The sequence below is a fragment of the Hemicordylus capensis genome, chromosome 16, assembly GCF_027244095.1.
Source record: "Hemicordylus capensis ecotype Gifberg chromosome 16, rHemCap1.1.pri, whole genome shotgun sequence".
Classification (NCBI taxonomy): domain Eukaryota; kingdom Metazoa; phylum Chordata; class Lepidosauria; order Squamata; family Cordylidae; genus Hemicordylus; species Hemicordylus capensis.
In genome coordinates this window covers 2,794,635-2,821,426 of record NC_069672.1, presented here as the reverse complement: position 1 = coordinate 2,821,426, position 26,792 = coordinate 2,794,635, and the positions used below count along the sequence as shown (strand labels likewise).

At 48.7% G+C, this 26,792-nt stretch overlaps 1 protein-coding gene across 4 annotated transcripts in view; it reads left to right on the top strand.

Annotated features, from left to right (window-relative positions):
• AJAP1 (adherens junctions associated protein 1) overlaps positions 1-26,792 on the top strand; it is a 233,696-nt gene that overhangs the window by 187,054 nt on the left and 19,850 nt on the right. For 3 of the 4 annotated variants that reach the window (XM_053280912.1, XM_053280911.1, XM_053280914.1), the window contains 2 exons: positions 2,733-2,975; positions 11,877-12,008. In XM_053280912.1, coding sequence (XP_053136887.1) covers positions 2,733-2,975; positions 11,877-11,949 — 316 coding nt within the window. In that variant the 3' untranslated portion in view covers positions 11,950-12,008. The remainder of the gene's footprint in view (positions 1-2,732; positions 2,976-11,876; positions 12,009-26,792) is intronic. The other variant, XM_053280913.1, reaches the window with a different exon arrangement.

The window sequence follows — 26,792 nt, the reverse complement described above, 5'->3', positions numbered from 1 at the left end:
ATTGGCAGGCCGTGCGGGCCTTTTGTTCCTCCACGGCAGATCTCAGGCCTGTTGCCTGTTCAAAATCCACTCCCGAATAGCTTTGAATCCACAGTGACCCGTGGCATATGTTTGCCCGGGTGGTTCCGAGGCTCACCCTTGGCGAGGGGAACAAATCAGATGATGAGGCTGCAAGTCAATTGGAATCCCTTCTGAGAAGACCCCCCCCTTTCCCCCCCCTTGCCAAAAAGGATCAATGGGGAAGAAAAGCCCATTGGAAGCTGCTGCACAATTTCCCAAGTCCGCCTCCATTTCTCAGGCGGTTGTCCGCCCAAATTTATTTATTTATTTATTTTATCACATCCGTATTTTATCACATTTCGTCTCTTAACAATAGCATCAAAACAGTTAAAACATATACAAAAAAAAACCCCACACACTTAAAAACCATGTAACAATTTAAAAATAAACCAGAGATTAAAATCTCATTTTTTTTTTTAGGAAGCTGAGAAAGCTTGGGCAAATCCAAACGGAATCTCCCCAGAAGGTTGCACCGCTGATTTTGCAGCTCAAAATGCCTTACAGTGTTCTCAGAGTGTTGCCTGGAGCAGGGCAATGACACCAATGGGATGACTGTGGCTGAAGAGCATAAGACGTGGCTCTCTATTGCTTTCTCCAGGTGTCCCCCTCCTCAGCACCACTCCTCCCGCCGCCCGCCTCCTTTCCCCATTAGTGTGTCCCCGGACACTGAGTCAGACAATTAGTCCATCTAGCTTATTATTGTCGGCACTGGCTGGCAGCAGCCCTCCAAGGTTTCAAACTGGAATTTCCCCCAGCCATACCTGGAGATGCTGCCAGGGATTGAACCTGGGACCTCCTGCATGCAAAGCAGATGCTCCTCCCCTGAGCTCCGTCCCCTAACACAGAAATATCGCAAGCTGCCGCCCACTGAGTCAGGCCCTTGGTCCATCTAGCTCAGGATTGTCTACACTGACTGGCAGCAGCTCTCCAAGGTTTCAGGCAGGAGTTTCTCCCAGCCCTACTTGGAGATGCTGCCAGGGATTGAACCTGGGACCTTCTACGTGCAAAGCAGATGTTCTACTGCTGAGCCATTTGAGCCATCACCTAAGGGGAAGATCTCACAGCCCCAATGAGCAAAGTAACTTGGGAATGTGTCATGGGGTTGTGTGTCAGGGCCAAGTGAGGCCAGGGACATAGGCAAGAAAGGCTTACGGTCAGGATTTTCCTCTCTCCATGGAGTAACCTTGGAAAAATTCATTTCCATTCGATATTACAGTCATTTTTGTGTTTTATATAAGTTTTAAAGGTTTTTAAAAACACCACTGCAAATGTGGCCACTGCAGGTCAGGACAAGAAAGGCATTCTAAAGAATATGAACACAACGGATCTTTATATACCGGTTTCGGACGAACATTCCCAATGCAGTTTACATAGATCTAAATAAATAAATAAGGTGGCTCCATGTCCCTGAATAGCTCACACTCTAAAAAAGAAATATAAGATAGACTCTAGCAACAGCCACTGGAGAGATTCTGTGCTGGGGACGGATATGGCCAGTTGCTCTCCCCATGCTAAATAATGAGAATCGCCACTTTAAAAAAGGTGCCTCATTTAGCAGGTATGCTTCTGAATACCAAGTGCTAACTGGTTTTATATTGGTAAAATACAAACACACTGAAAGCTGAAAGTTTTGCAGTGTTACACCTATTTTCCATCTCTAGGAGTGCAGACCATGTCAAAAATCACCATGAGCATTTGTCCCCAGAAATGGTACCGATCACCCCAGCTGATCTCCAGGAATCTCGTTCTGAGTAAAAGAGGCAGAATTTGAGGCTACGGCAAGCTAGAAAGTGTGTTAGGCTTGCTGGGAAGGATCCATTAGAACACCAAGGTCTGTTCGCACACATGGATACACCACTTAATGTCAACAATTTCCCCTTAATTATAAAGGCCGCTATTTAAAATTCAGATTTGATGATGTGAAGTAAATAAATACATGCATAAAATATAGCTGAAATCCGATCACTTGATTGAAGCCCGTGTTTCTCGGATATTTGAGAATGGTAATTAATTTGAAAATCACAGGTGTAATTAGCAAGAATAATAGAGTTTCTCTCTCTCCGGAATTAGAGTTGTTTTCTCTCTCTCTCTCATCCAACTTATTTATTTCTATTTTTATATCCTCCCCTTCTCCCAACCATTCATGGCTCCCTTTTTATCCTCACATTCAGCGTTCGTTCTGACAGGGATTCCCAGATGTTGTTGACTACAACTCCCATAATCCCCAAGCAAAAGCCATTGTAGCTGGGGATTCTGGGAGTTGTAGTCAACAACATCTGGGCATGATGAGCTGCCAGATGAGCCGTGGCCAGGTGCAGGAGCACCCGAGCGAAGCCGCTGCTTGTCTGGGCAGGCAATCCCCCCGCCTGGGGAGGGGTGGTTGATCGGGGAGAGCGGGCCTGCTCTCCCTGCAGAATCTTTTCCTGCTCTACCCATGGATCAAGTGTTGAGCCTTATTGTGTGGAAGCAAAGTAGGAAGAAAAGCTACCCCAGTTCCCCCCCCCTTACCTTGCTTCCACACAACCAAAAATTTGGAGCCAGCTCAGCTCCCAAACCTGGGTAGGACACCATTTTTGAGTGTGTGAATGACCTCAAAGGGTCACCTGTATGTTAGCGTTGTGCCATCAGTTGGCCGTCCTCGTTCTGACCTGACTCCTGCCTGACATCCACAGTTGTGCACAGAGTGGAAACACGAGGAGGAACAGCCACCAGCGGAAAATTAACCAGCAGGAAGAAAGTTGTCAGAATCTGACAGACTTCACCCCAGCCAGAGTGCCCAGTAACCTGGACATCTTCACGGCCTACAACGAGACACTACAGTGCTCCCATGAATGCGTCAGGACACCGGTTTCAGTGTATGCCGAGGAGACGATACTTCCAGCAGGGGATTATAAGACATCCTTCAACGGAAACAGGTAAGGAGGGCAGAGGTGGGCCATTGGGTCTACGATGTACTCATTTGCTTTCCAAGGATGTTGGGTTTTGTTGCTGATCTTGGATTCAAAATAGAATTGTTTACACCCATACCACCTTGGGCATCCTTTAAGTGGGGCTTGCTTAATCTCTCCCCACATAACTGTCTCCCTGTGGAGGATAATCTAGAAGAGCCATTTAAAATAATCAGGCAGTTGAAGTGTTAGCTAGGTAGTATCTCAACTCCATTGGTTTCCAGTCCCTCTGTTTCCTTCCACTCCATTGTTGAAAACTGACAATGACCATCTCTATTTATACACTGGACCGGGTCTCACGATCAGTGAGACCCAGTTTTTGTGAGTGCGCAGGGAGGGAGCCCTGGGTGCCGGATCAACCACCCACACGATTGCCGGCTCCGTGACGGAGCCGGTGGGGGCTGCGTGGCCCCCGGAAGCTCCAGTATGCCCCGCGCAAGCGCGCAGGGCATACTGGGGAGACCCCCGGAGCTGGGAGGCGGCTTTTCACCTCCCCTCTGGGGGTCTACTCGTGAGTAGCCACACCGCGGAGCCGTGCCGCAGCTACACATGCTCAGAGAGCCCGAGTTTATGGAGGGGAGGGCTACAGAAGTGGGTGACCCACCGGTCTCGCCTGTCCAGTGGTTTACACAATCGGCAAAAATTGGGCTAGGCTGTCCTAGCCCGATTTTTGCCGATCGTGAGAATAGCCCCACTGGGTAGCCATTGTGTAGGAACACACATACACACACACACAGCCTAACCTATGCTAGGTATGCCCAGTCCAGGATGGGCTGAGCATGAGAACTGTTGGAATCAGGCTTTATCCTGGGGGGTCAGCACCGCCCAACCCCATTGTGAAACCTGCCTCCTAAACAAGGTTAAGGGATCAAGCAATCCCTTCACCCCATTTTTTAAGATCGTGTACCGTGTTGGCTGCTTTTAGCTGGCGTTGCGGGGATCCCCACAATGTGTGTGTGCACTCATGCAGTGCATGATGGGATTTGGGGGGGCCGGGTCCATGTGTCCTGGCCCCGACCCTCCACGCTGCCTGGGGTAGTGGAGGATCATGTGGGTGCATGGTGAGTGCACCCAGCAACAGAGGAGCAGTCGTCTGTGGGGGAGATGTTTATGGAGCCTTCTGCCCACCCAGGAGCCCTCTCACTCAGTCGTGAGAATGAGCTCACACCCTAAAGTCCTCAGCACTCAGACACAATGTTCTCTGGTTGTAGTATAGATCGCCAAAAGCCAAATCATCCGGACTCTCAGCCTTGCTTGTGGAACGGTGGAGTATCTGATTGCATCCCCATCACAGCCAACCGGGAACTTTTTCTTCTGGTCTCTTCAGAACGAAGGTTTCCCAAATCGGGGGCTCTCCACTTGGTTCCACAAGATATTGTTGGTCCACACCTCCCATCGCCCCCAGCCATAATGACGAAAGGCTGGGGATGATGGGAGCTGTAATCCAGCGTCTGGGGAAACAAATGTGAGAACTCCCGTTCTGAATGCATTTCGGGCCTCCTCTAACAAAGGTATGATTTATGTGAGAAAGGGAATTCTTCCTGAAAACGGACCCAGATTGAATGACCAGGACTGATCCAGTAGGATAGAGTGTATCCCAGCTTTCACGTTCCACCCAGTCTTAAGGTTCAAGCAAGACACTATGCCTAGGGTATGATTGTCTCTCTGTTTTGATAAATGAAAATAGCCCCAGGGGGCTAGGGCCTCCTTGGGGACACAGTCAGGGGAGGGAGGCTGTGGTCCCAACCTAGATCATGTCGTCATGGCTGCAATTTGGCTTGGGAGGAAATCTTCCATTGGTGCCTCGTGGAGCAAAATGGCAGCTGTGGGAGGCTTGATCCAGAGTGGAACCATAGAGGGGAAAGGGTTAAATTCCCCCCTCCCATGTTGTGGTCCTGATCCAGATTTGGAACTTCACACTAGAGACGTGCATAAAAACCACCCCCCACCCCCAATTCATTTCAAATTTGAATTGGATTCTGCAAATTTGTGTCAAAATTGAATCAAATTCTAATCTGGTCTGAAAATTTGATTTGAATTTGAATCTATTTTGACCCTGTTTTGGCTCCTTTTTAATCAATCAGGGGGGCTGAAAGGTTGAAAAAAAGGGTGCCAGATGGCTCTTGAATGACATTCAAATCAAATCTTGAAAATTTGATTTGAATTCAAATCAAAGCACACAGATCCCAATAGGGCAAGAGGTGGATTTGTCTGGTTTAGCCCGACCACCAGGTGATTTCAGACAACAGAGAAGCGCTTCATATCTGGCTCTCTGAGTGGCTGTGGAAAAGTGGTGATGCTGAGCTCAGCCAACTGTGGTTGATGGGCAACTATTTGGTTACTGTAGATCAGCCTTTGGGCAGTATGATGCTTCCTAAATTATGAAACTGAAACAGAGAGCCAGGGTCCAACAGAACAATCCCGATTTTGTGGGTATGTTTTATGTCTCGGATGCACCTCACTTCAAGACCTTAGTGGCATGCCATGATCCCTCCTCCTTCCTCTGATAATCCTCTTCTGTCCCTTCCCACCCCTCCAAAATAACGAGAACAAGTCCCCCAAGCTGTCTTTGAACCAGTTCCTCAAACCACTTTTGAGATGGACATTGCATCTTGGAGCATGCTCCAAGGTGTGGCAGATATGGATAGGATCACATGCGGACACTTTCTCCAGACCTTTTATCTGTGCGCAGAGTTCAAGAGCAGGGGAGAAGGAACATTACCATGAGATGTGTATTTCCCACATCAAAAAATAGTTGTCTGAATTTGCCTTATTTTTGCCTTCTGGTTTTTCCAATTCCTTGAGGTCATCTACACCAGGGATTCTCAACGTTGGGTCCCCAGATGTTATTGGACTTCAGCTCCCATAATCCCCAACCAAAGGCCACTGGGGCTGGGGATTATGGGAGTTGAAGTCCAATAACATCTGGGGACCCAACGTTGAGAATCCCTGATCTACACCATCAAAAGCTGTACTCTACCCGGGTTGGGGAGCTGTGTGTTCTTCCAGTTTTTGGTTGCGTGGAAGCAAGGTAAGAGGAAAACCTGGGAAGAAGTGATTGTGTGGAAACAAGGTAGAAGGAAAAGCTGCCCAGGTTTTCCTCTCTTGCTTCCACACAATGAGATGCTTCCCATGAGCAGCGTGAAGCCCCGAGAGGAGCTTTGCAGGGAGAGTGGCTTTGACCCCCTCTCCCCACAGATGATCATGTACCCGTAGCTGGGCAGGCGTATCACGGTTACTCTCCTGCATGCCGCCCGTGCCTCACTGCACCTTGCCTGGCAGCTCCTGGGGTCAGATGAAGGAAAGTGCGGTGCATTCCTGGGATCCCCCCTTCCTTCCCCCCAAGTGACACCCGATCCGGAAAATGAGGATAACAGAGTGCTCATTCCGTTTGGCTACATAGGTGGGATTGCTGCTGTGGAGCCCCCAGAGCCCCCTTTAAGGGTGGCTAGTTAGGGGGGGTTGCTGCCATGGTGCCACTGGGATTGGTCCAATCCTGGTAGTTCACACATGTGTGCAAAACCGGGCTGGGCTCCCTTCGCCTGGTTTTACATATGTGTGTGAATAACCTCAGTTAACTCTACCCAAGTTTTCCTCCTTCCTTGCTTCCACACAATGGAGCTCTTCTCACGATCAGGAGAGCACTCTGGGGCGGTCAGCAGGGAGAGCGGGCTTTACTTACCCTCCCCACAGACGATCTCTGGACCTTCCCTGGGTGGGCGGATTACCTGCCCAGATGTGCAGCGACTTCTCCTGCAGCTCGCCGGACAGCTCTGGGGTCAGGGTGCTGGGATGCACCACCGCCCACTGAGTGTGCCCGCTGCAGTTGCAAGCAGACACACGATCCCCCCCCAAAGGCAGACACACGATTTTTAAAAATGAGGTCAAGGGAATGCTCACCCCCTTAACCCCATTGAAGCAGGAGGCTACTTTGGCGGGTTTGCCACCATGTGGCCACCAGGATTGGGCCTGATCCCATTGGTTCATACGAGCGTTCAAAACCAGACTTAGCCCAGTTGTGCGCAATCATGTGAATCGCCTCAATCACTTCTACCCAGATTTTCCTCTTCCCTTGCTTCCACACAACTGAAAATTGGGAGCATACAAAGCTCCCAAACCCAGGTAGAACACAGTTTTTGATCGTGTGAATGGCCTCCTTGTTTCTCAGCCCCGGAGAGAATCTTTGTGGCATCCTGAGGCACCCCTTCCCACACATGCCATGTGCTAGCCATTCTAATGTCAATTTGTGTTATGCAGTTCAGATGGTCCATGTAAGGTCAGAGGTGCATGGGGAATCTACCCTGCTTTGCTTTAAATAACATCAGACAAAATGTGGGTGGGCAGGAAGGATGTTAATTATGAAATCCCAAGTGTTGGGCCAGAGCTCTGTACTTTTGTTGCGGGGATGGAAAGTGAGTCTGATGGAAGACCACTGATCGGCAAAGTGGCCTTGTTTCATCATGCCATATCAGCTGCTCAGAGGCCAAGCACATGTGGCTCTAAAGGATAGCATTAGTGTTATATGTTTGTGTGTGTGTGTATGTGTATGTGTATGTGTATGTGTGCTTTATACCATGATTCTCCAAGTGCAGTCAGGGGGCACCCAAAGGAGAAGTGGGCAGTTGATAGGGGAGGTCCTAGTTTGTCTCGGAAATATCCCCCACATCCAGATTTTGGATGTTGTGATTTGGCCAACTGTCAAGTTCATTTGGTTTGTGTTCTGCTCCGCACTGCACTGTGTCTCACTAAAGCAGTCTTCACACCATCTTTCACAGGCCTGGTACTATCCTATCTCCATCCCTCAAAGACCACCTCAGGACACTGTGATCCTATATAACCCTTCCACCTTCTTCCCTTGCAGGCCCAGTATACAGCCTGCCTTTGCAGTATGGTTGCTACACCTGCAGTTGACTTCTGTTTGCGACTGGGATATCTTGAATTGTTGCATCATGGGGATTGCCCAGTCACCATCTCTGCAGTTTCCTGCGTGGAGCAGCGGGTGGGACTAGAAGACCCCAAGTTTTCTTCCAACTCTAACATTCTATAGGCTGGTTCACATTGAGGCTCTGCACACGATCCGTGTGTAGAGCCTAACCAGGCTCTGTAGGGAGAGTGGGCTTAGCCTGCTTAGCCCCAGGTGTTGACTACTGGGGACCACAGAGCCTTGTGGTTGTCTTTGGTAGAAGAATACAGGAGGGGTTGACCATTGCCTCCTCTCGCACAGTGTGAGATGATGCCTTTCAGCAGCTTCCTATATCACTGCTGCCCAAGAAGGGTGTGCACGGAACCAGCTGGTCCAGTTTGGGTCGAGTCCAGACTGGACCTGAACCGGACCGGGCCAGTTCAGTCCGGCACCCTCCCTCGAACCACCCCCGTTCCGGTTCGGTCTGGGGGGTTTCACGAAAAATTTTTTTTTTTAAAAATAATTTTAACCCCCTTCGAGGGAGTTGTTGGAGGTGTGTGTGTGGGGGGGTCCGTGGAGGTTCCCCCTCCCCCTGCCAGCCTCCCTTTATGCCTCCACTGGCCGGCTCTTCAGCACGTTCAGGCCTTCCCTCTCCGGCAACCCCCTGAGTCATGCAGAGGCCAATTGTGCAAGTGTGGCAGCCTCCAAAATGGCCAGCTCGCTGGAAGTGGAAGGCCTGAACGGGCCGAAGAGCCGGCTGAATGGCTGGTGGTGGCATAAAGGGAGGCCGGCAGGGGGAGGGGGAACTTCCGTGGAGCTCTCTGCCACCTCCAACAACTCCCCCAAAGGGGGTAAGTTTTTTTTAAAAAAATTAAAAAATCTACAAGCCCCCTAACAAACCCCCTCCTTCTCAGTCGGACCGATCAGGGGATGGTTTGGTTCGATCCAAACAGCTGAACCAAACAGGTTTGACGTCAAACACATTTGATGCTGAACCTGTTTGCACATCTCTGCTGCCTCATATAGGGGTTTCCCGTAGTCTGGGAAACATACCACCGGGGTTTTGAACTGGCAACCTCTGGCTTGATAATCAAGTTGTTTCCCTGCTACGCCCTTAGCAGCAATAAAAACAAAGACATGTCAACAATTAAAACATATAAACGGATCAAATTAAAATACCCATTAAAACTACCCGATAGCTTCAAAGCTTGGCTGAAGAGATGTGCCTTGAGTTGTTTCCTAAAAGCCGACAGGGATGGAGATGCTCTGATCTCAGCAGGAACTGAGACGACTATTTATTGTGGCTGCGGACGCTGGGAGTTGGAGTTCAGCAACTTCTGGAGAACCACAGGTTAGGAACTCCTGGTCTAAACAGAGGGTCTGCAGCTCTCCAAGGTGACAGGCAGAAGTCTCTCACAGCCCTACCTGGAGACCAGGGGCATAGCTAGGGGAGAGGGGGTTCATCCCCCTCCCTGGTGGCCCCTCAGAGTGAAGGAAATAATGAAAATATAGGGAGGGGTGGAGCTGGGGGGTCCTCAGGAGCTGGGGGCCCCGGGATCTTTGAACCCATCTGCTCACTTATAGCTACACCCCTTCTGGAGACGCCAGGTGTTGAACCTGGGACTTTCTGAATACAAACCTGATGCTCTAACACTGAGCTATGGCCCCACCCCTATAGCTGCTGGGTAGGACGGAGCCCTCCTTCCCTGAGGGAGTCTCATAGGCTATCACGTCCCCTGACATCTACCTTTTCTCTCTCTCTCTCTCTCTCTCTCTCTCTCTCTCTCTCTCTCTCTCTCTCTCTCTCTCTCACACACACACACACACACACACTGACAAAACAAGAGTGCACACAGCTCCCTAACTTGGATAGGACACTTGTCCTACTCTAAGAACAAAGGAACATAAGAACAGCTCTGCTGGATCAGGCCCAAAGAAGCCCATCTAGTCCAGCCTCCTGTTTCATACAGTGCCCACCAGATGCCTCTGGGGAACCCACAGGCAAGAGGTATGTGCAGGCCCTCTATCTCCTGCTGTTGCTCCCTTGCAACTGGTATTGGGAGGCATCATTCTTCTGAGGCTGGAGGTGGCCCACAGCCACCAGACTAGTAGCCATTGATAGACCTGCCCACCATGAATCTGTCTAAGCACTTTTTAAAGCCATCCACGCTGGTGGACATCTCCACATCCCATGGCAAAGAATCCCATCGATTCCATAGACTCTATTAAAGATCATGGGAACCAGCCTTTTATTTTCCATGCAAAAAAATGTCCCCATGATCCAGAATTTAACATGACATAATTCAGGCTTAAACTACAGGTGAGCAGCAACCATGCCACAAAGGTAGAGTTAAGTTAGACCTCAGTCTGCCTGTCTCCGGAAGTGGCAAGGGCAGAATCACTGCCAACTCAGCATGCATGCTTGGAATACCCGGATGGCTTGTGTGTGTGGGGGGTGGGCTTAGGGGAGCTCAGACCCACAAAATACCAGAACACGCAGGCGAGAAAATACTCTAGGGGTGTGCATAAAACTGTTTGTTTTTCCCCAGTTCGGTTAGATTTCCAATCAAGAGGCCTGAAATTCTGTAAACAGAGCTCAGTCACGGCAGCCGCCATGTTTGAGCCATCGAACTGGTTCTATTCGAACCGGACCCGGTTCAGTTCAAACTCAGAATGGCCCCCTCTCTTTGGGATGCAGTCCGGCCCAAACACAAACTGCTCGAACCGGGCCGGTTTGAGTTGAACTGGTTTTGGATACCCCTAACTCACTCATGATTGCTGCAATGACTTTCAATCCCGCACGACAAACGTCACAACACTTGAGATTCTGAGGAACCCATTTTTTGGTCCAAATTTAGAACCAACGTTGAAGGGGAAATGAGGCACTAATTCTACAGAGTCCCCCTCCCCACCCCGCCAGAAGCACATTGAGAAACAAAGGTGTTAGAAGCCTTCTGTGGAAAGGAATAATCGCTGGACATCTGCGAGGATTGCTCTGCATGCCTGTTGGCCAAGGTGCCAATGTTTTGTGGGCATCCTAGTAGGCAGATCATTGGCAAGGATTTTCAAACCATTTCATTGAGTGTCTGAGCTTGTGGACAGTGGATGTGACCCCCCCGCCAAGCAATGTTGGGGCAATCAGGGTTCAGGAGGTCGATGGATTTATGTGTGGAGGTGTGAATGTGTTCCTGTCCTCTCTGTGAACCACAGAAAGCTCTTTTATGTGGCTGCCTTTCCATTTTTGCTCCTCTCTCTGTATTGTTCCTTGGCAGGTGTGACTTGGCTGGAAAGGGTTCATTGCAAATATTTTTCAGTACATATATTTCCATATATGATTTTTTTTTTTTTGTCTTAAGGTGATGCTTTGTTGGGAACTATTGGTCTCTGTCTAATCCTTTCGGATCTGGCCCAACCTTGTTAAAATTTGGCTAAGGAAAAGGCAAGGTGCAGCATCTCAACTGCATGGCAGAGATAAACCCACAGGTGTGGCATAGGATAGGTTTGGGACAAGCATCTAATAATGCTTATGCCTGAGTCTGCAAATCCCAGTGGGAAAGACCCCAAGCAGATGTCCCAATACAATCAACTGCTTTGTGAACTTTTTTGTCGGAAAGCCGTATCCAAATGTTGTTAATATTATTAATAATATCTGCTTGTATCTGAAACAGCTCCATTTTACAACTGAGATGCTTGTGATAAATTATTATAGCCATTCTGTTTAACATAATCATACTTGCTTGAATCTAGAGAGGGGCTTAAAAAACCCTTCACTTTCCCCCGTCTTTGCAAAGTCCTCATGTGCAGAGACCAATACAACTGCTCAAAGCATTATTTTTTTAAAATATATTTCCTCCCTCTCCAAATACAATATGATAAAAGCTGATTTTTGGCAGCAGGCCTAGCTAGGCTTGCTTGCGATATGTCACATATTGGCATGTGCAAGTCCATTTTTATGCTCGCTGCAGACCGTCATCCTCTGATCGGCATCTAATTCCTGTGGCCTTTGTGTCTGAGAAATGGTTTGAAATCTCCTGCTGACCGGCCGAAGTCTGTTTTACTTCCTGGGGGCAGGGCAGACGCCATATGTCTAATTCCTGGTACGTACCCACTTCTCTTCAGCCCTGTTTACACCCTCAACCACCAATCCACTTGATTGTAACCCTTATGCACAGCGAGATCCTTTCCATGCTTGCTAATAGCATTGCATCTGAAAGCTCAGCCAACTTTTAATTAAAACATCTTACTCGCTTACACAAAAGCAAATACGGCCCTTGCTTAGCAAACCCCAAACATTTACCTCTATATTTATTTAATGAAACATTTTTATTTAATCTATTTTAGATTATCACAGTAACACAAGACGCTGATCCCAGCAGGGCTGAAATTGGCTGCATAGAGATATGATTCTGGAAGAACTCAGATTAAGCATATTTCAGATTGATTTAAATTAGCGTAATGGGTGACTTTCATTTTTGCCCTCTTGTGTTGTGTGATTGTGCGGTAATAACTGACTATAAATGGGGATTAATAAAAATGTAGTCACAAAAAGGTCTTTGAAGAGAAGGAAGAGAGTTCTCATTGAAAGGAACACACCTTGAAAAAAATTTTCAAGGTCTTTTGCAATAGAATCTTTGTGGGATTAAGAAGGGTAACAATATTGTTAAAAATGCTGCAACTTGGTCAGAGGGTGAGCGAGCAAGAGGTAATGGGGCAGAGGAGGGAACAAGGCAATGGCAAAATATGGCAAGTTGCCTTCCAAATCTACTGCTCTCTTTCGCCAAAGATTCCAGCTGTCTTCGGGGATCTGAGTCAAAGTATTACCCAGCAGAAACTTCAGGGCAAAACTGCTGAAGGTATCACCACTCACCTCCAACACATTCAAATGTGTTTCTTCCATGGCCATGATGCATGGCTCCATTTTGTTCTCCTACCTCCCCTCTCACTTTTAGCCCAGGTTTGAGAACAGGGCTACCCGGGGAGGATTGGTGGGATCAGAAGTGATTCCGATGCTGCACACGATCAGCCCTTCCTGGGCTGGTCCTGCCATATCCCCATAGGGCTGGTCGTCTGAACCAGGGATTCTCAACATTGGGTCCCCAGATATTATCGGACTTCGACTCCCACAATTCCCAACCAAAGGCCAATCCAAAGGCTAGGAAGTTGAAGTCCAATAATATCTGGTGACCCAACGTTGAGAATCCCCGGTCTGAACGACCTTATACTCTTGTGAAGTCTGTTATCCTCTCTCTCTCTCTCTCTCTCTCTCTCATATATTTGTATATTTGTAAACTACCCCCAACTTCCGTCTCTGGGTGGTTCATAGTCAGTGCTGTCCTTTTACTATAGGAGTAAGATGGTCCCTTTGAGATGATGCAGAGACCAACCTGGCCGCCACATTCTGTACCAACTGCAGTTTCCAGACTACGTACAAAGGCAGCTCCACATAGAGTGCACTGCAGTAGTCAAGTCTGGAGGTTACCAGCATGTTAGCCATTTGGTTTTGCCATTTTTTAATTGCTAACTTGATGATGATTATGTACACTTATATACCACTTTTCAGCAAAAGGAAGTTCTCCAAGTGGTTTACTTAGGAAAATAAATAAAATAATGGTTCCTATCTCCAAAGGACTCACAGTCCTAAAAACAAAACAAAAAATACAAGGGAGACACCAGCAAACAGCCACTGGAAAATACCCTCTCCTGGGATAAATTGGGTCCAGTTAGCAAAGCATAAGGTCTATTCACACATTGCGTTCAACACTCTTACAGTGAGTGTACAGTGTACACAGGTACAGATCTGCACACAGGTACAGCCATTCACCTGTTATACTGAACGCAGGTACAGAAGTATACTTCCTATCTGTGCCATGCATTTGAAGGGCCTGTATCTAGGTTCACTTTCAAAATGAACACAGGCACAGTCATTCACACAGACACGTGTATGAGTGTACAGAGGTCCATCCAAAAACATGTCTGAACTGGGCTACAATGGCATACTCTTTTGAGGGCTCCTGGTGAGTCTTATAAGGCATTATGTGGATAGAAATGGAATCAGTGTCTTTAGTAAATGAGTTATTGGTTGCAGAGTCTGAATTCTTAAGCAATGGAGACCATTGATGTCGGATCATGCTGGGAATATTTCAGTTATTCCCCCTTCCCTCTCCCTTAGCTCCTGTGGTCTTTTTCATGTCTTTGCTTTGAAGGTGGCCTGTAGACTGAAGCAAGAACTGGGGAGCTATTAGAAATAACTCGGCATTTCACCGTAGGCCAGCCACGCCAGCTTTGAGTCAAGCATTCAAGCAAATTAATTGGTCAGTCTCAAATCCCCTCCATCGTAATGAATCACGGATCTCCCCTAAATGAAATTTTCCAGCCTCCACTAACTGTGACTTGCTCCGAATTGCCCATTTAACATTATACCCAGCCATTGAGCATTACAGGAGAAAAAGGTAATTAGATTAGAACAGGAAAAGAGAATAAAAAAGTTAACAGCCTTCGTTGAGGCTGCACGCAGCTCTTTCCGGGCCAATGAGATGAAATGGAAACTTGTCGGAGGTTTGGGATTAAGAAAGGCACAAGAATGGGGCACGAGACAGATTTGGGGCACTGCTAACTAGATGCAGTCTTCACTCTCTTTTCTGGGTACACTCAGCTGATGAAGCACTTGTGTGTTGTGTTGTCTTGTAAAGCGATTGGGAGAATCATTGCAACATGCAAGATCCTAAACGTAGGGAGTGATCGCTCAATTTCCGTGGTGCCCCCGTTTCTGCAATTTCCTTTGAATATGAATGTGTTCTCTTCTGTTGGAACTGAGCAGATTCTTTTTCTGCCAAAGAAAGAAAAAAAATCCCTATTTAATTTTGCAGAGAAATCTGCATTGAAATACATATTTCCGCCCACATAGCATTTCCCCTGCTAACTGAGCAAAGCGGCACCTTTTAAAAGTGGCAATACTCTTTATTGAGCAGGGGGAGAGCAACTGGCCCTCTCCAACCCCAGCTCGGCATCCCTCCAGTGGCTGTTGCTGGTGGCTGTTTCTTTTTAAGATAGCCTTTGGGGACAGGGAACCATTATATGTCTTTATTTACATCTATGTAAAATGGTGTGGGAACTTTCGTTGAAAAGTGGTACATAAATATTCACCGTCTTTGTATTCACATATTTCCTACTCAGACAACTGGCATGATGAGAACACTGTTCTCACGACCAGCATTAGGGTAGGCAGAGTCAAGTCTTCGGGCCTATTATGGGAGCTGTGCATACTCCCAATTGACCACGGAGAGAATTCTGCAAGCCAAGTAGGAGTTGGGTGGAAATGGTCTACTAACTGGTTACGGAGGCAGGAGAGGCTCCAGGGAGTGTTTTGCCTCCTCCCTCACACTGGAGCTGGGTACAAGTTCTGGCTAGGGATGTACACAAAACCGGTTTGCCTGGTTCGGTTCGAATTCGAACCGGGTTCAAACCGGGAGGGGGAGGTTCGGTTTTGGTTTTGCTTGAAAACCCCCCCCGGTTCGGTTCAAATTCTAACCGTTTTGAACCAGTTCAAACTTCCAAAAGTGGGTGGGGTAGTAGTTGGCACCCATGGGTGCCTACCACCCAACCCCCAAAGCAATCGGACACTCGTATGATTCATAAAAAGTCGTACGAGTGTCCGATTGCTTTGGGGGTTGGGTGGTAGGCACTCATGGGTGCCATTCTACTACCCCACCCACTTTTGGAGGTTCTAACCAGTTCAAATCGAACTCCCCAGTTCGGTTCAAATTCAAACCTACAGCTCGAACCTGATGGCTGGTTCGGTTTGAATTCGAACCATTGAACCGAACCAGTTCAAACTGAGACTGGTTTGAATTTGAACCCATTTGCACATCTCTAGTTCTGGCCTTGCCACTGTCACCTGCCTCCATACCCAGGTCACAGATTATCATTTCCCTTCCTCTTGCCTTGCCCATAGAATTCTGACCATGGACAACCAGAAGTGCACATGGCTCCCGAATTTGAGTCAGAGACTTCTTCTACCCTAATATATATTTGGGTACATTGAATCTACTCTCATTTCCTACCAGAAAATCTACTCTCAGAACACTTCAGAAACAACAAAACCCAGTGCCCCATGGGCTTGTGGGTTTGGGGGTGGTTGGCACCCTGTGTGCACCACACCACCACTTGCTCAGGGCCATCCTGGTACCTGCCAAGTGGAGTTATGTGGCTGCTAAAATCTCCATTATTCCCTATGGGGAGAAAGCTTAAAAACACACACAATTCAAAAATTCTTTAAAAATCACCCCTTTCACCAATTTATTTGAAATCTGGATGGTAGCAGGCACCCTTTGGGCACTACCACCTGACCCACTCTTCTGCCCCTGAAACCCCTTTTCTGCCCCAAATCTTCCCCCAAGACATGCCAACTTCAAAAACTCTTTAAAAATCACCCCTTTGCCCAATTCCTTTGAAATCTGGGTGGTAGCTTCCTTGCACCCATTGGGCACTACCACCAACCAAAATCTGCTCTGGGCCACCCTGGTGCCACCCCCCCTCCCAGTGAATTATAACTAAGGCTGCTGAAATCCCATATTCCTGATGGGAAAAAGCTCAAAGATGCGTAAACTTCAAAAATCTTTTAAAAATCACCCCATTGCCAAATTTCTTTGAAATTTGGGTGGTAGCTTCCACCCATTGGGCACTACCACCCAACCTACTTTGGTTGCAAAATGGAGGTTGGAATCACCAAATTTTTCGGATCCAAATCGGTGGTTATTTGTTTTGTACCCGAATCTCGGCAATAAAGGACAGGATTGATTTGTTTTGTCTATAAATCACCCAAATCAGCCAGATGCCTGAATCTGGCTGATCCGGGTGGTTTATAGACAAAACAAATCACCCCTGTCCTTTATTGCTGAGATTCGGGTACTTTGGTCACAAAATGGAGGTTGGAATCTCTGAATTTTTCGGATCCAAATCGGTGGTTATTTGTTTTGTACTCTAATCTCGGCAATAAAGGACAGGATTGATTTGTTTTGTCTATAAATCACCCAAATCAGCCAGATGCCTGAATCTGGCCGATTCAGGTGATTTATAGACAAAACAAATCACCCCTGTCCTGAGATTTGGGTACAAAACAAATCACCCCCGATTTGGATCATTCGGGCACAAATCATTTTGTACCCAAATCGTTTTGCACACTAGGCAGCCATTTAATCACATAACACCAATTTGGACAAAATGGAGCATTAGGCTCATCCTTCACACATGGAGTGCAGGGGGAGAGAGAACTTACTGTTGCTGCACTGTTTCCATTCCGCCCCCCCCCCCCTTGCTCTCAGAGAAGTTTGGAAGAAAAGATGGAGATAGCACAGGAGGGAGGAATGGTAGCCGAAGTGGCATTAGTTTTTGAAAATCAGTATGAGGCCAATTGAACCCAAATGCGGATCTGGAATGGCCTGGCCTTGAGACCTCACCTGGCCTCACCAGGTGAGGCCTTTCCAGTGGTGGGACTTAGTACAATATTTGGAGTTCCTTACAGCCAAACCTCACCCCCTCACTAATGCAGACTCAAGAGTGGCTCTGGTGTGTGTGTGTGGGGGGGGAGTAATGTGGGCAAGTGCTCCACATTACAAATAGTTTGCCCCTACCTGCCCCATATTCTGTTTAAAAAATCTAATATGTGGGATACAGCTCACTCACCCATAAATGCACTTTGGCCCTTTTGCTGCTGCCACTGTTCATTAGGGGTGTGCAGAACCTGATTGAATTGAACCAGGTTCGATGCAACTTGGCCCGGTTCGATGAATCTGTGCTCGAACCGGACTGGCCCCCCAGTAAAGGGGCTGGTCTGAATTTGAACTGAACTGGGCCTGATTCATATCGAACCAGTTCAGATCGGTTCGATCCGGTCCAAGGGGCTATGTTTGTAAAGGGGGATCAGGCCTCTGCACATGGGCAGAGGTCACGCAAATGACCTCTGTGCATGTGCGGAGGCCGGAACTGGGTCGCTGCTGGCCTGTGCTGATGGGCGTAGTGCTGGCGGGGCCTTGAGGGGCTGCTGCTGTTGAGGAGCCAGGACCATTGTGCTGCCATGCCACCACCGGTAAGGTGCACTCTCGTCCTCCCCTCACCCTCCCTTTGAACCCCTTCAGAGGTAGGAATCCCCTTTGCTTATAAAGGGAAATCCTCACTGGATTCCTTTTTACAAGTATAACCAGCCAAACTGGGCCGAACCGGGCCGAACTGGTTCAACCCATTTCGACCGCACAAATGGAACCGTTGGCCAGTTCTAGCAAACCAGTTTGTGGACCAGCGGTTCAGTGCAACTTTGAAATCGAACTGAACTGGCGAGAATGGTTCTGTGCATACCCCTACTGTTGGGAACGCCCTTCTTCTAGGTTTCCCAAAGGTATTGTGGTGCCTGAGGTAGGTGCCAAATCCAGCCGTACCCTCACCCCTGCTGGGTCCAGCCCCCTTTTCAGAATGTATCCTTACGAGCTTTGAAAGTGGCTGGGGGGCCAGGGAGGAGGTTGCCAGCGTCCCCCTCTTCTCTTCAAGTGCTTCTTGCAAGCTTTGCAATGAGCATGAGGAGGGACGCTTTTTGCAAAGCTTGCAAGAGGGTCTGTGTTGGTGCCACAGTGGTCTGCCTCCTGAGGCAATTGCCTCATGGAAGGACCACCCAAGAATGGCAACTACAGACAACTCACCAGTTCAATACAGCTGGCTGTATTGATCATCACTGACCACTGAAAAGCAATTCAGGGAATCAGATCATAAGAACAGCCCTGCTGGATCAGGCCCAGGGTCTGTCTATTCCAGCATCCTGTTTCCCACCGTGGTCCACCTCTGAGAAGCCCACAGGCAAGCGGGGGGGGGGGCATTTCCTCTCCTGGTACTTTGCTCCCTGTGGGAAATACACAGATATCCTGCCGTAGACCAAACACCCATGTAATTAAGCATTTTCAAATACAAATACAATCCTATACCTGTAACATTTCACTTTGTTCAATCTTGAAAGAAAACACGAAGAAGAAAGATGGAACTCTGATTGATTTTCATTATGCCTGTCAAAACTTTATATGAAGTCTATTGACACACTCTGCCAAATCTATAACATTTCTGTACAAGGAAGATTCGCTTTTTAATAGTATTTAAAATATTGATATTGGACTGCATGGTATCCTCCAGGGCCCATGAACAGAATTGAGAGAGAGAGAGGCAGCAAGAGAGGGAAAGGTAAAGAGAGAGTGTGTATTTATTTGTATGTTTAAATATTTACACCCAACTTTCTATCCCAAAAGGCAGCTTTAAAAAAACAAAAAAACCCATGCAATTGAAATAGAAAACCAAACCTGCTTCACGGAGCAGCAATTACAGTGCCAAGTACAAGAGTGTATATGGAGCAGATTCTCCAAGGGAGGAGAGCTGGTCTAGGAGAGGAGAGCTGGTCTTGTGGTAGCAAGCATGACTTGTCCCCTTAGCTAAGCAAGGTCTGCCCTGGTTGCATATGGATGGGAGACTAGAAATGTGAGCACTGCAAGATATTCCCCTCAGGAGGATGGAGCCGCTCTGGGAAGAGCAGAAGGCTCCATGTTCCCTCCCTGGCAGCATCTCCAAGATAGGGCTGAGAGAGATTCCTGCCTGCAACCTTGGAGAAGCAGCTGCCAGTCTGGGTAGACAATACTGAGCTAGAGAGACCAATGGTCTGACTCGGTATAAGGCAGTTTCCTATGTTCCTATGAGAGCATTTTAATTTCGGGCGGATGGGGCCATAGATCAGGAGTAGAACATCCCCTTGCATGCAGAAGGTCCCAGTTTCAATCCCTGGCAGCAGGGGCGTAGCAAGGTTGGAGTGGGCCCAGAGACAAGATTTTAAAATGGGCTCCCCACTCGTTGAAGCTCAGCTCATGAAGTAAAGAAATCTCAAATGAGGCTGAATAACAAAAAGCATAGTAAAATATACATCTATATACTGTATAACCTATGTGTGGTACTCGAGAAAGACCTGCTGTTCTGGTAGCTCCAGGTCTTAACACTCACATCAATTTTGGAGGATGAATACAACTGAAGGAAGCCCAAATGGGTGCACAGCTGAGGGAGTCAGTCATGTGACTTGTCTCTGGGGGGCCCACCAAAACAGTGGGCCCCCAGACAACTGTCTCCTCTTGCCCTGTTATAGTTACGCCCCTGCCTGGCAGCATCTCCAGGTAGGTCTGGGAGAGACTCCTGCCTGAAACTTTGGAGAGCTGCTAGATGGACAGTACTGAGCTAGATGGACCAATGGCCTGACTCGGTATAGACCGCTTCTTATTTCTATGTAATCTTCTCCAGTCTCGTGGCACCTTGCCCATTCTCCAGGATTTTCCAGAGAGGATACACCAAGGTTCTGAGAGTACATCACCACATTCTTTTCTTACCCTGCGATGCAGTTCATTTGGCCCCGAGGACATGAATTATGTAGATTGCTGTTTCCTGACCAACTCCTTATTAGTTTTGAACTGAAATCCAGATCCCGCATCATTCTTATTGTTTTTGAGAGCTCCCCTTTGGGGGGAAAACGAAGGCAAAACGGGAATAGTGTCGTACTAGCCGAACCCGCACAGAGCATCTGTGCGGCACTTGGGGCCGGCTGTTTGCCCCTCCCTCTTCCTCCCGGCCCGGTCTCTCCTCTCTTCCCCTTCCCTCCAGCCCTGCGCTCTCCAGCCCTCCTCCCCTCCCGTTCCTCCCCACACACAGAGCCGTGGTGGGCGGCCAAGAAGGGCCCCACCGCCGCCGCTTTTTCTCCCTCCCGTCCGCCTGCCGCCTGCCACCGCTTTTCTCTCCCCCCCGCCCGCTGCCCGCCACCGCCTTTCTCTCCCCCCCCCCCCGCCCGTCGGCCGGCCGGCCACTGCTGGCACTTTCTTCCCCCTCTCCTCCTCAGTCCTCCTCACTTCGGAACTCTTGCAGCGTGTCGCGAGAGTTCCGCCGCCAAATCCTGGGCACGCATGGTCCCAAGAGAATGAAATGTATAGATTGTCATCTCTACTAAGCAGCAGAGCTCCAGTTTCCTTCTTTTAAGTCCCCCTTTTGCCCTTTGTAACCTCCACCAGTCTCAGCTCATTCTGAGTTTCAACATCCTTGATCGTTCCCCTGCATGTCTGTGCTGCCTGTATTCATTCTCAACGACCTGCCCTTCTGTCCTCTTCCCATCCATGTCCTTCCCCCACTCCCCCCGCCCGTGTTTTTCCCTCCAAAGGGTGCCGAAGTGGCTGATATTTTTAAATTGTATTTAGTTTTATAACCAAGTTTGTGAACAAAATCATCTATTTTGTTTCTCAAGATCAGAGAAACAACGTCCCTCATTATCCTGGCCAATCTTTCTTGCAGTAGGCTAGAGTCAGAAAGTGCTAATTTGCAGTTCTAAAGGCACCTTAGCAGCTCAACGTTATTTTGCAAACCAAAGGGATGAGTCATTAACAGATATTCAGCCCACCACCAACCCCTCTCGTATCTTCCCCTTCATCTGCTGAGGCCTGTTAGAGAATTATGCATACTGTTCACTCTGAACATGTGCTGAGATTAAGACCCCAATCTGAATTGTTGGGATCGAAGAAGGGGTGTGCACAAAACTGGCTGCTTTGGTTTCCCCCTCCCCGAACCCCCCAGTTCGTTTCAGCTTAGGGTAGGGTTCGCTATTTTATTTATTTATGTTTTAATTTACTTAGCCCCTCCGGGGGATTCTCTGAGGCTGCAGGGGGTCCCCTGAATGTTCCCCCTCCTCCACCGGCCTCCATTAAATTAGCCGGTTTGGGCGGTCTTCAGCCCTTTCCGAAGGGCCTTTCCCCTGTCACAGTGGCCGTTTTGGAGGCTGCCGCACATGCGCAATGGGCCTCTGCGAGGCGGAATCTCCAGGGTCCCCCCGTAGCCTCAGAGAAGCCCCCCGGAGGGGGTAAGTTAAAAAAAAATTAAGATTTTTTTAAAACTTCAAACCGCCCAAACAGGTTGGGGGGGGGTTCAGTTTGATGTCAAACCGACCCCCTTCCCTGAACCAGGGGGTGTTTGGCTCAATATTGAGCCTTTGAATCAAACCAGTTCAATATCGAACTGGTTTGCACATCCCCTATCCACCTCCAGAACAGTACCTCCAGTGACTGTTGCTGGTGTCTACCATGTTTCTTTTTAGATTCTTAGCCCTTTGGGGACAGGGATCCATCTTATTTATGTATTATTTCTCTGTGTAAACCACCCTGAGCCATTTTTGGAAGGGTGGTATAAAAATCGAATTAATAATAATAATAATAATAATAATAATAATAATAATAATAATAAGAAGAAGAAGAAGAAGAAGAAGAAGAAGAAGAAGAAGAAGAAGAAGAAGAAGAAGAATGTCCACAGTTCCTGAGCATGTGCAGAGTCATAAACCTGGATATAAAATTAAATAGATTCCATCAACTACTTGTGGAGTGATTCTCTTGCCCTTTTATTGAAAGCAAGCAACTATCCAAGAAGTCTCCATTCTCCCCCCCCCCCCGCCCAGTGGTGACTGGCAACTGTTTTGGATTTATTTTCTTCTGCTAAATATCCCAGCATATTCCCATATATTCCCAGGACCCTGCTGGGGAAAGAATGTCGTTTCTGGAAAATCAGCTGCTGTGCTGAAAAAAGAAGACCCCCATGAGAATGTCTGAGAATATCCGGAAGTTCCATAGAAATTCCTTAGAATTTTCTCCCTTCTCATAGTCTTCCCCTGCAAAATTTTGGACCAGATTTTTTGGAGGAGGGGCATGTTCTCCCCGTGTCGAATCCCTGGCGTGTGGTGAGCAAGAAGCAATAATTATCTCTGTGTTTGACACACCTTGGCGATGTATCCATCCGATCCTTGGTCAATGGACTGGGGAGGCGACGCAGACATCCCCCTCCCTCCCTCTCAGCAGGGAATCGGCAAGCATCACCACCCCACGCCTCCTCGCCCTGCAGGTGGTGGTTGAGTCACTGCGGTCCTTACAGGACTGAGAGCCTTCCTCCTTCCCACCGAATGGCGCCTCCATCAAGGTCCTCAGCACCGCTCTCATTGGCAAGGGCCTGCCAGTGATTTCTGGGTTCCAGTCACTCGGAATGCCTTGAGCTTCTCCTGCTCCTGAAGGCGTCTGTTTTAATAGGGGGCTATTTCACAGGTCAAGCCCCCCCGTTGAACGAGCGGGGACATTCCCCACCCTAGAAAATATCCCCGAAAGACAGCCCTTTCGGTGGAGCCTTCGTTCTAATCTCCGTCAAACCAGGAAATATGGAGCAAGCCCTGATTTAATATTCAAAGGGAATCTGCTGGTTCAGAGAGGGGGAGGCGAGAGGCAATTTGGATGAGAGGAGAGACGCACAAGAAGCATGAAAGAGCCCAGGTGAATCCCGAGGGCCTCCAGTTGTGAATTTCTCCTTGGCTCCCATCCGAGGGCGGCTTGTTCTCCTCTCTTTGACTGTGAAGCCCGGGAATGAGGTCACCGAAGATTCCACAAGGCACACCGACCTAGTTTGCAAATTGAGGCCATGCAGAAAAGCCGTCGGTGCCTAATGATACGCCTGCTGGCGCCGACGCAGCCCCCGTCTTCATATCTTTGCTACGGAGCTGTTATTAGTTTGTGTTTGCGGTGATATGTGGGTCAAGTTCCATTGACTTGACTGGTTAGGATCAAAATAATAAGTGTGTGTGTGTGTGTGTGTGTGTGTGTGTGTGTGTGTGTGTGTGTGTGTGTGTGTGTGTGACTGTTTCTGAAGACACTGCGTGTCTGATTTTCACTCACTGTGGATGGAAGTTGCAGCAAGATTATGGTGCCGTGGAAGCCGAAGGTGCCTGATGTGCTGGCCTCATTCTGCCTGATGCTTGGAAATGCTTTCCGTATTAATATTAAGAGCTCACAAGTCGCAGTCAAATGACGAATCAAGCTCTCAGCGGGGAGTCACAGCACCACACATGCCAGTTGAGTGGCCAGAGATTACTTCTCAGAAAGAACACAAGTAATTAAGGTTGCTGATCTTTGCCTGGTATCGCGGGGAAACACGGAGCGTAGCCACCAAAGGCTGTGAGAGGTAGGGAGTATTCCACATTTATTAGGAACATAAAAAGCTGCCTCATACCGAGTCAGACCACTGATCTATCTAGGAACATAGGAAGTTGCCATATACTGAGTCAGACCACTGGTCCATCTAGCTCAGTATTGTCTACCCAGACTGGCAGTGGCTTCTCCAAGGCAGGAATTTCTTTCAGCTCTATCTTGGAGAAGCCAGGGAGGGAACTTGGAACCTAGATACTCTACCCGGAGCGGCTCCATTCCCTGAGGGGAATCTCTCCCAGTGCTCACACTTCTAGTCTCCCGTCCATATGCAACCAGGGCGGACCCTGCTTAGCTAAGGGGACAAGTCATGCTTGCTGCCACAAGGCCAGCTCTCCTCTCCTGGGATGCAAAGCTTTCTATTATCCGTGTTGTGCAAGTACACCAAGACCACACAAAAGCGCACAGATTTGTGTTCAGCCTATGTGACTTCCTTGTGTGGACCGTGCTTCTCAAAGGAGACAATTCATGCTCGCTGCCACAAGACCAGCTCTGCTCCTACAGCAGACAGTGCTCACATGTATCCACCCATCCAACTGCAATCCCACACAGACCCTGCTTAGCAAAGGGGGCAGTTCATGCTCGCTGCCACAAGACTAGCTCCCCTCTCTGTAGTGCTGCACAGGAGAGTCCAGGCCCGGTCACTGCTCTAAAGGAAAACTTCCTAGCCAGCAGCATTCTTTCTAAGAGGGATTCCTGGATGTTGTTGACTACAACTCCCAAAATCCCCAAGTAATGGCTAATTGCTGTTGGGGATGCTGGGAGTTGTAGTCAGCAACATCTGGAAATCCCTTTCAGAGAGAACACTGCTGGCCAGCTTGGAACGTGTTCTCAGAGTCACAGAGATGAGAGGTTCCCCGCGTTCTCTCCCTTCCTTGTCCCTCTTGTTCATTCTGTCCAGTAGTGTTTCACTCCTCCTAAACTCTGGAGGAGTGAAACTAGGAGGAGTGAAACTAAGCTAGGGAAATCTCTGCAGTTAATTCCAGGCTTGGAGCTTACGCTATAGCTTCCAGGTCTTTCAGCTCAGTGGCAACTTGAACCACTGCTAACTGGGCACAGAGAGGCATCTCTTAAATTGCTGTCCCCTTTGTTCCGTGGGGAGAGAGCAACTCTTCAGTCCACCATCACTCTGACAACTTCCTTATGTTTCTTTTTAGACTATGAGTCCCTTTGTGGCAGGGACAAGACTCCTCCTCCTCCTCCTCCTCCTTTCTCCTCCTCCTCCTCCCTCTCCTCCTCCTTTCTCCTCCTCCTCCTCCCCTCCTCTTCCTCCCTCTCCTCCTCCCTCTCCTCCTCCTCCCACTCCTCCTCCTCCTATTTCTTCTTTCTCCTCCACCCTCCTCCTCCTCCTCTTTCTTCTTTCTCCCTCTCCTCCTCTTCCTCTTTCTTCTTTCTCCTCCACCCTCCTCCCTCTCCTCCTCCTCTTTCTTCTTTCTCCCTCTCCTCCTCCTCTTTCTTCTTTCTCCTCCACCCTCCTCCCTCTCTTCCTCCTCCTCCTCCTCCTCCTCCTCCTCTTTCTTCTTTCTCCCTCTCCTCCTCCTCCTCTTTCTTCTTTCTCCTCCACCGTCCTCCTCCTCCTCCTCCTCCTCCTCTTTCTTCTTTCTCCCTCTCCTCCTCCTCTTTCTTCTTTCTCCTCCACCGTCCTCCTCCTCCTCCTCCTCCTCCTCTTTCTTCTTTCTCCTCCACCATCCTCCCTCTCCTCCTCCTCCTCCTCCTCCTCTTTCTTCTTTCTCCCTCTCCTCCTCCTCCTCTTTCTTCTTTCTCCTCCTCCTCTTTCTTCTTTCTCCCTCTCCTCCTCCTCTTTCTTCTTTCTCCTCCACCATCCTCCCTCTCCTCCTCCTCCTCCTCCTCCTCCTCCTCTTTCTTCTTTCTCCCTCTCCTCCTCCTCCTCTTTCTTCTTTCTCCTCCACCCTCCTCCTCCTCCTCCTCCTCCTCCTCCTCCTCCTCTTTCTTCTTTCTCCCTCTCCTCCTCCTCTTTCTTCTTTCTCCTCCACCATCCTCCCTCTCCTCCTCCTCCTCCTCCTCCTCCTCCTCCTCCTCTTTCTTCTTTCTCCCTCTCCTCCTCTTTCTTCTCTTTCCTCCTCCTCTCCTCCTCCTCCTCCTCCTCTTCCTCCTCTATGGAAACTGCATAAGAGTTTCTTGAACATTGAGAACTGTTTTGTTGGAAAGTGGAATACAAAGGGCAGGTTCTCATGACCCAAGTAAGGCTGCTCCTAGATTTGATGAAATAGGTGAGGCTTGTTGTGGTATGGAGATTGGCCTTACTGCTTGCAAATTAGAAGTGGCTGGTTTAAAAAAAAAAAAAGTGATATTCTGGCATATCCCAGGAACCTAAGAACCTAGATAGGAAGCTAGGAAGCTGCGTTCTGCTGAGTCAGGCCCTTGGTCCATCTAGCTCAGGCCTGCTGAACATAGCCTCCCCAGCTGTTTTTGGACTACAGCTCCCATAATCCCCAGCCACAGTGGCCAATAGCCAGGGATTATGGGAGTTGTAGGCCCACATCTGCAAGAGGGCCAAAGTTGAGCAGCCCTGGTCTAGCTCAGTACTCTCCGCACACAGACTGGCAGCGGCTTTTCCAAGGTTGCAGGCAGGAGTCTCTCTCCCAGCCCTACCTTGGAGATGCTGCCAGGGAGGGAACTTGGGACCTTCTGCATGCAAGCAAGCAGGTGCTCTTCCCAGAGTGGTCCCATCCCCAAAGGGAAGATCATAACAGTGCTCACATAATAACGCCCTCCACACGAGCAGTGTGGAAAAGCCTAAAAGGGTTTTGTGGGGAAAGCAGTCTTGACCAGGGAGCAGGGAGCCCACCCGGGGCG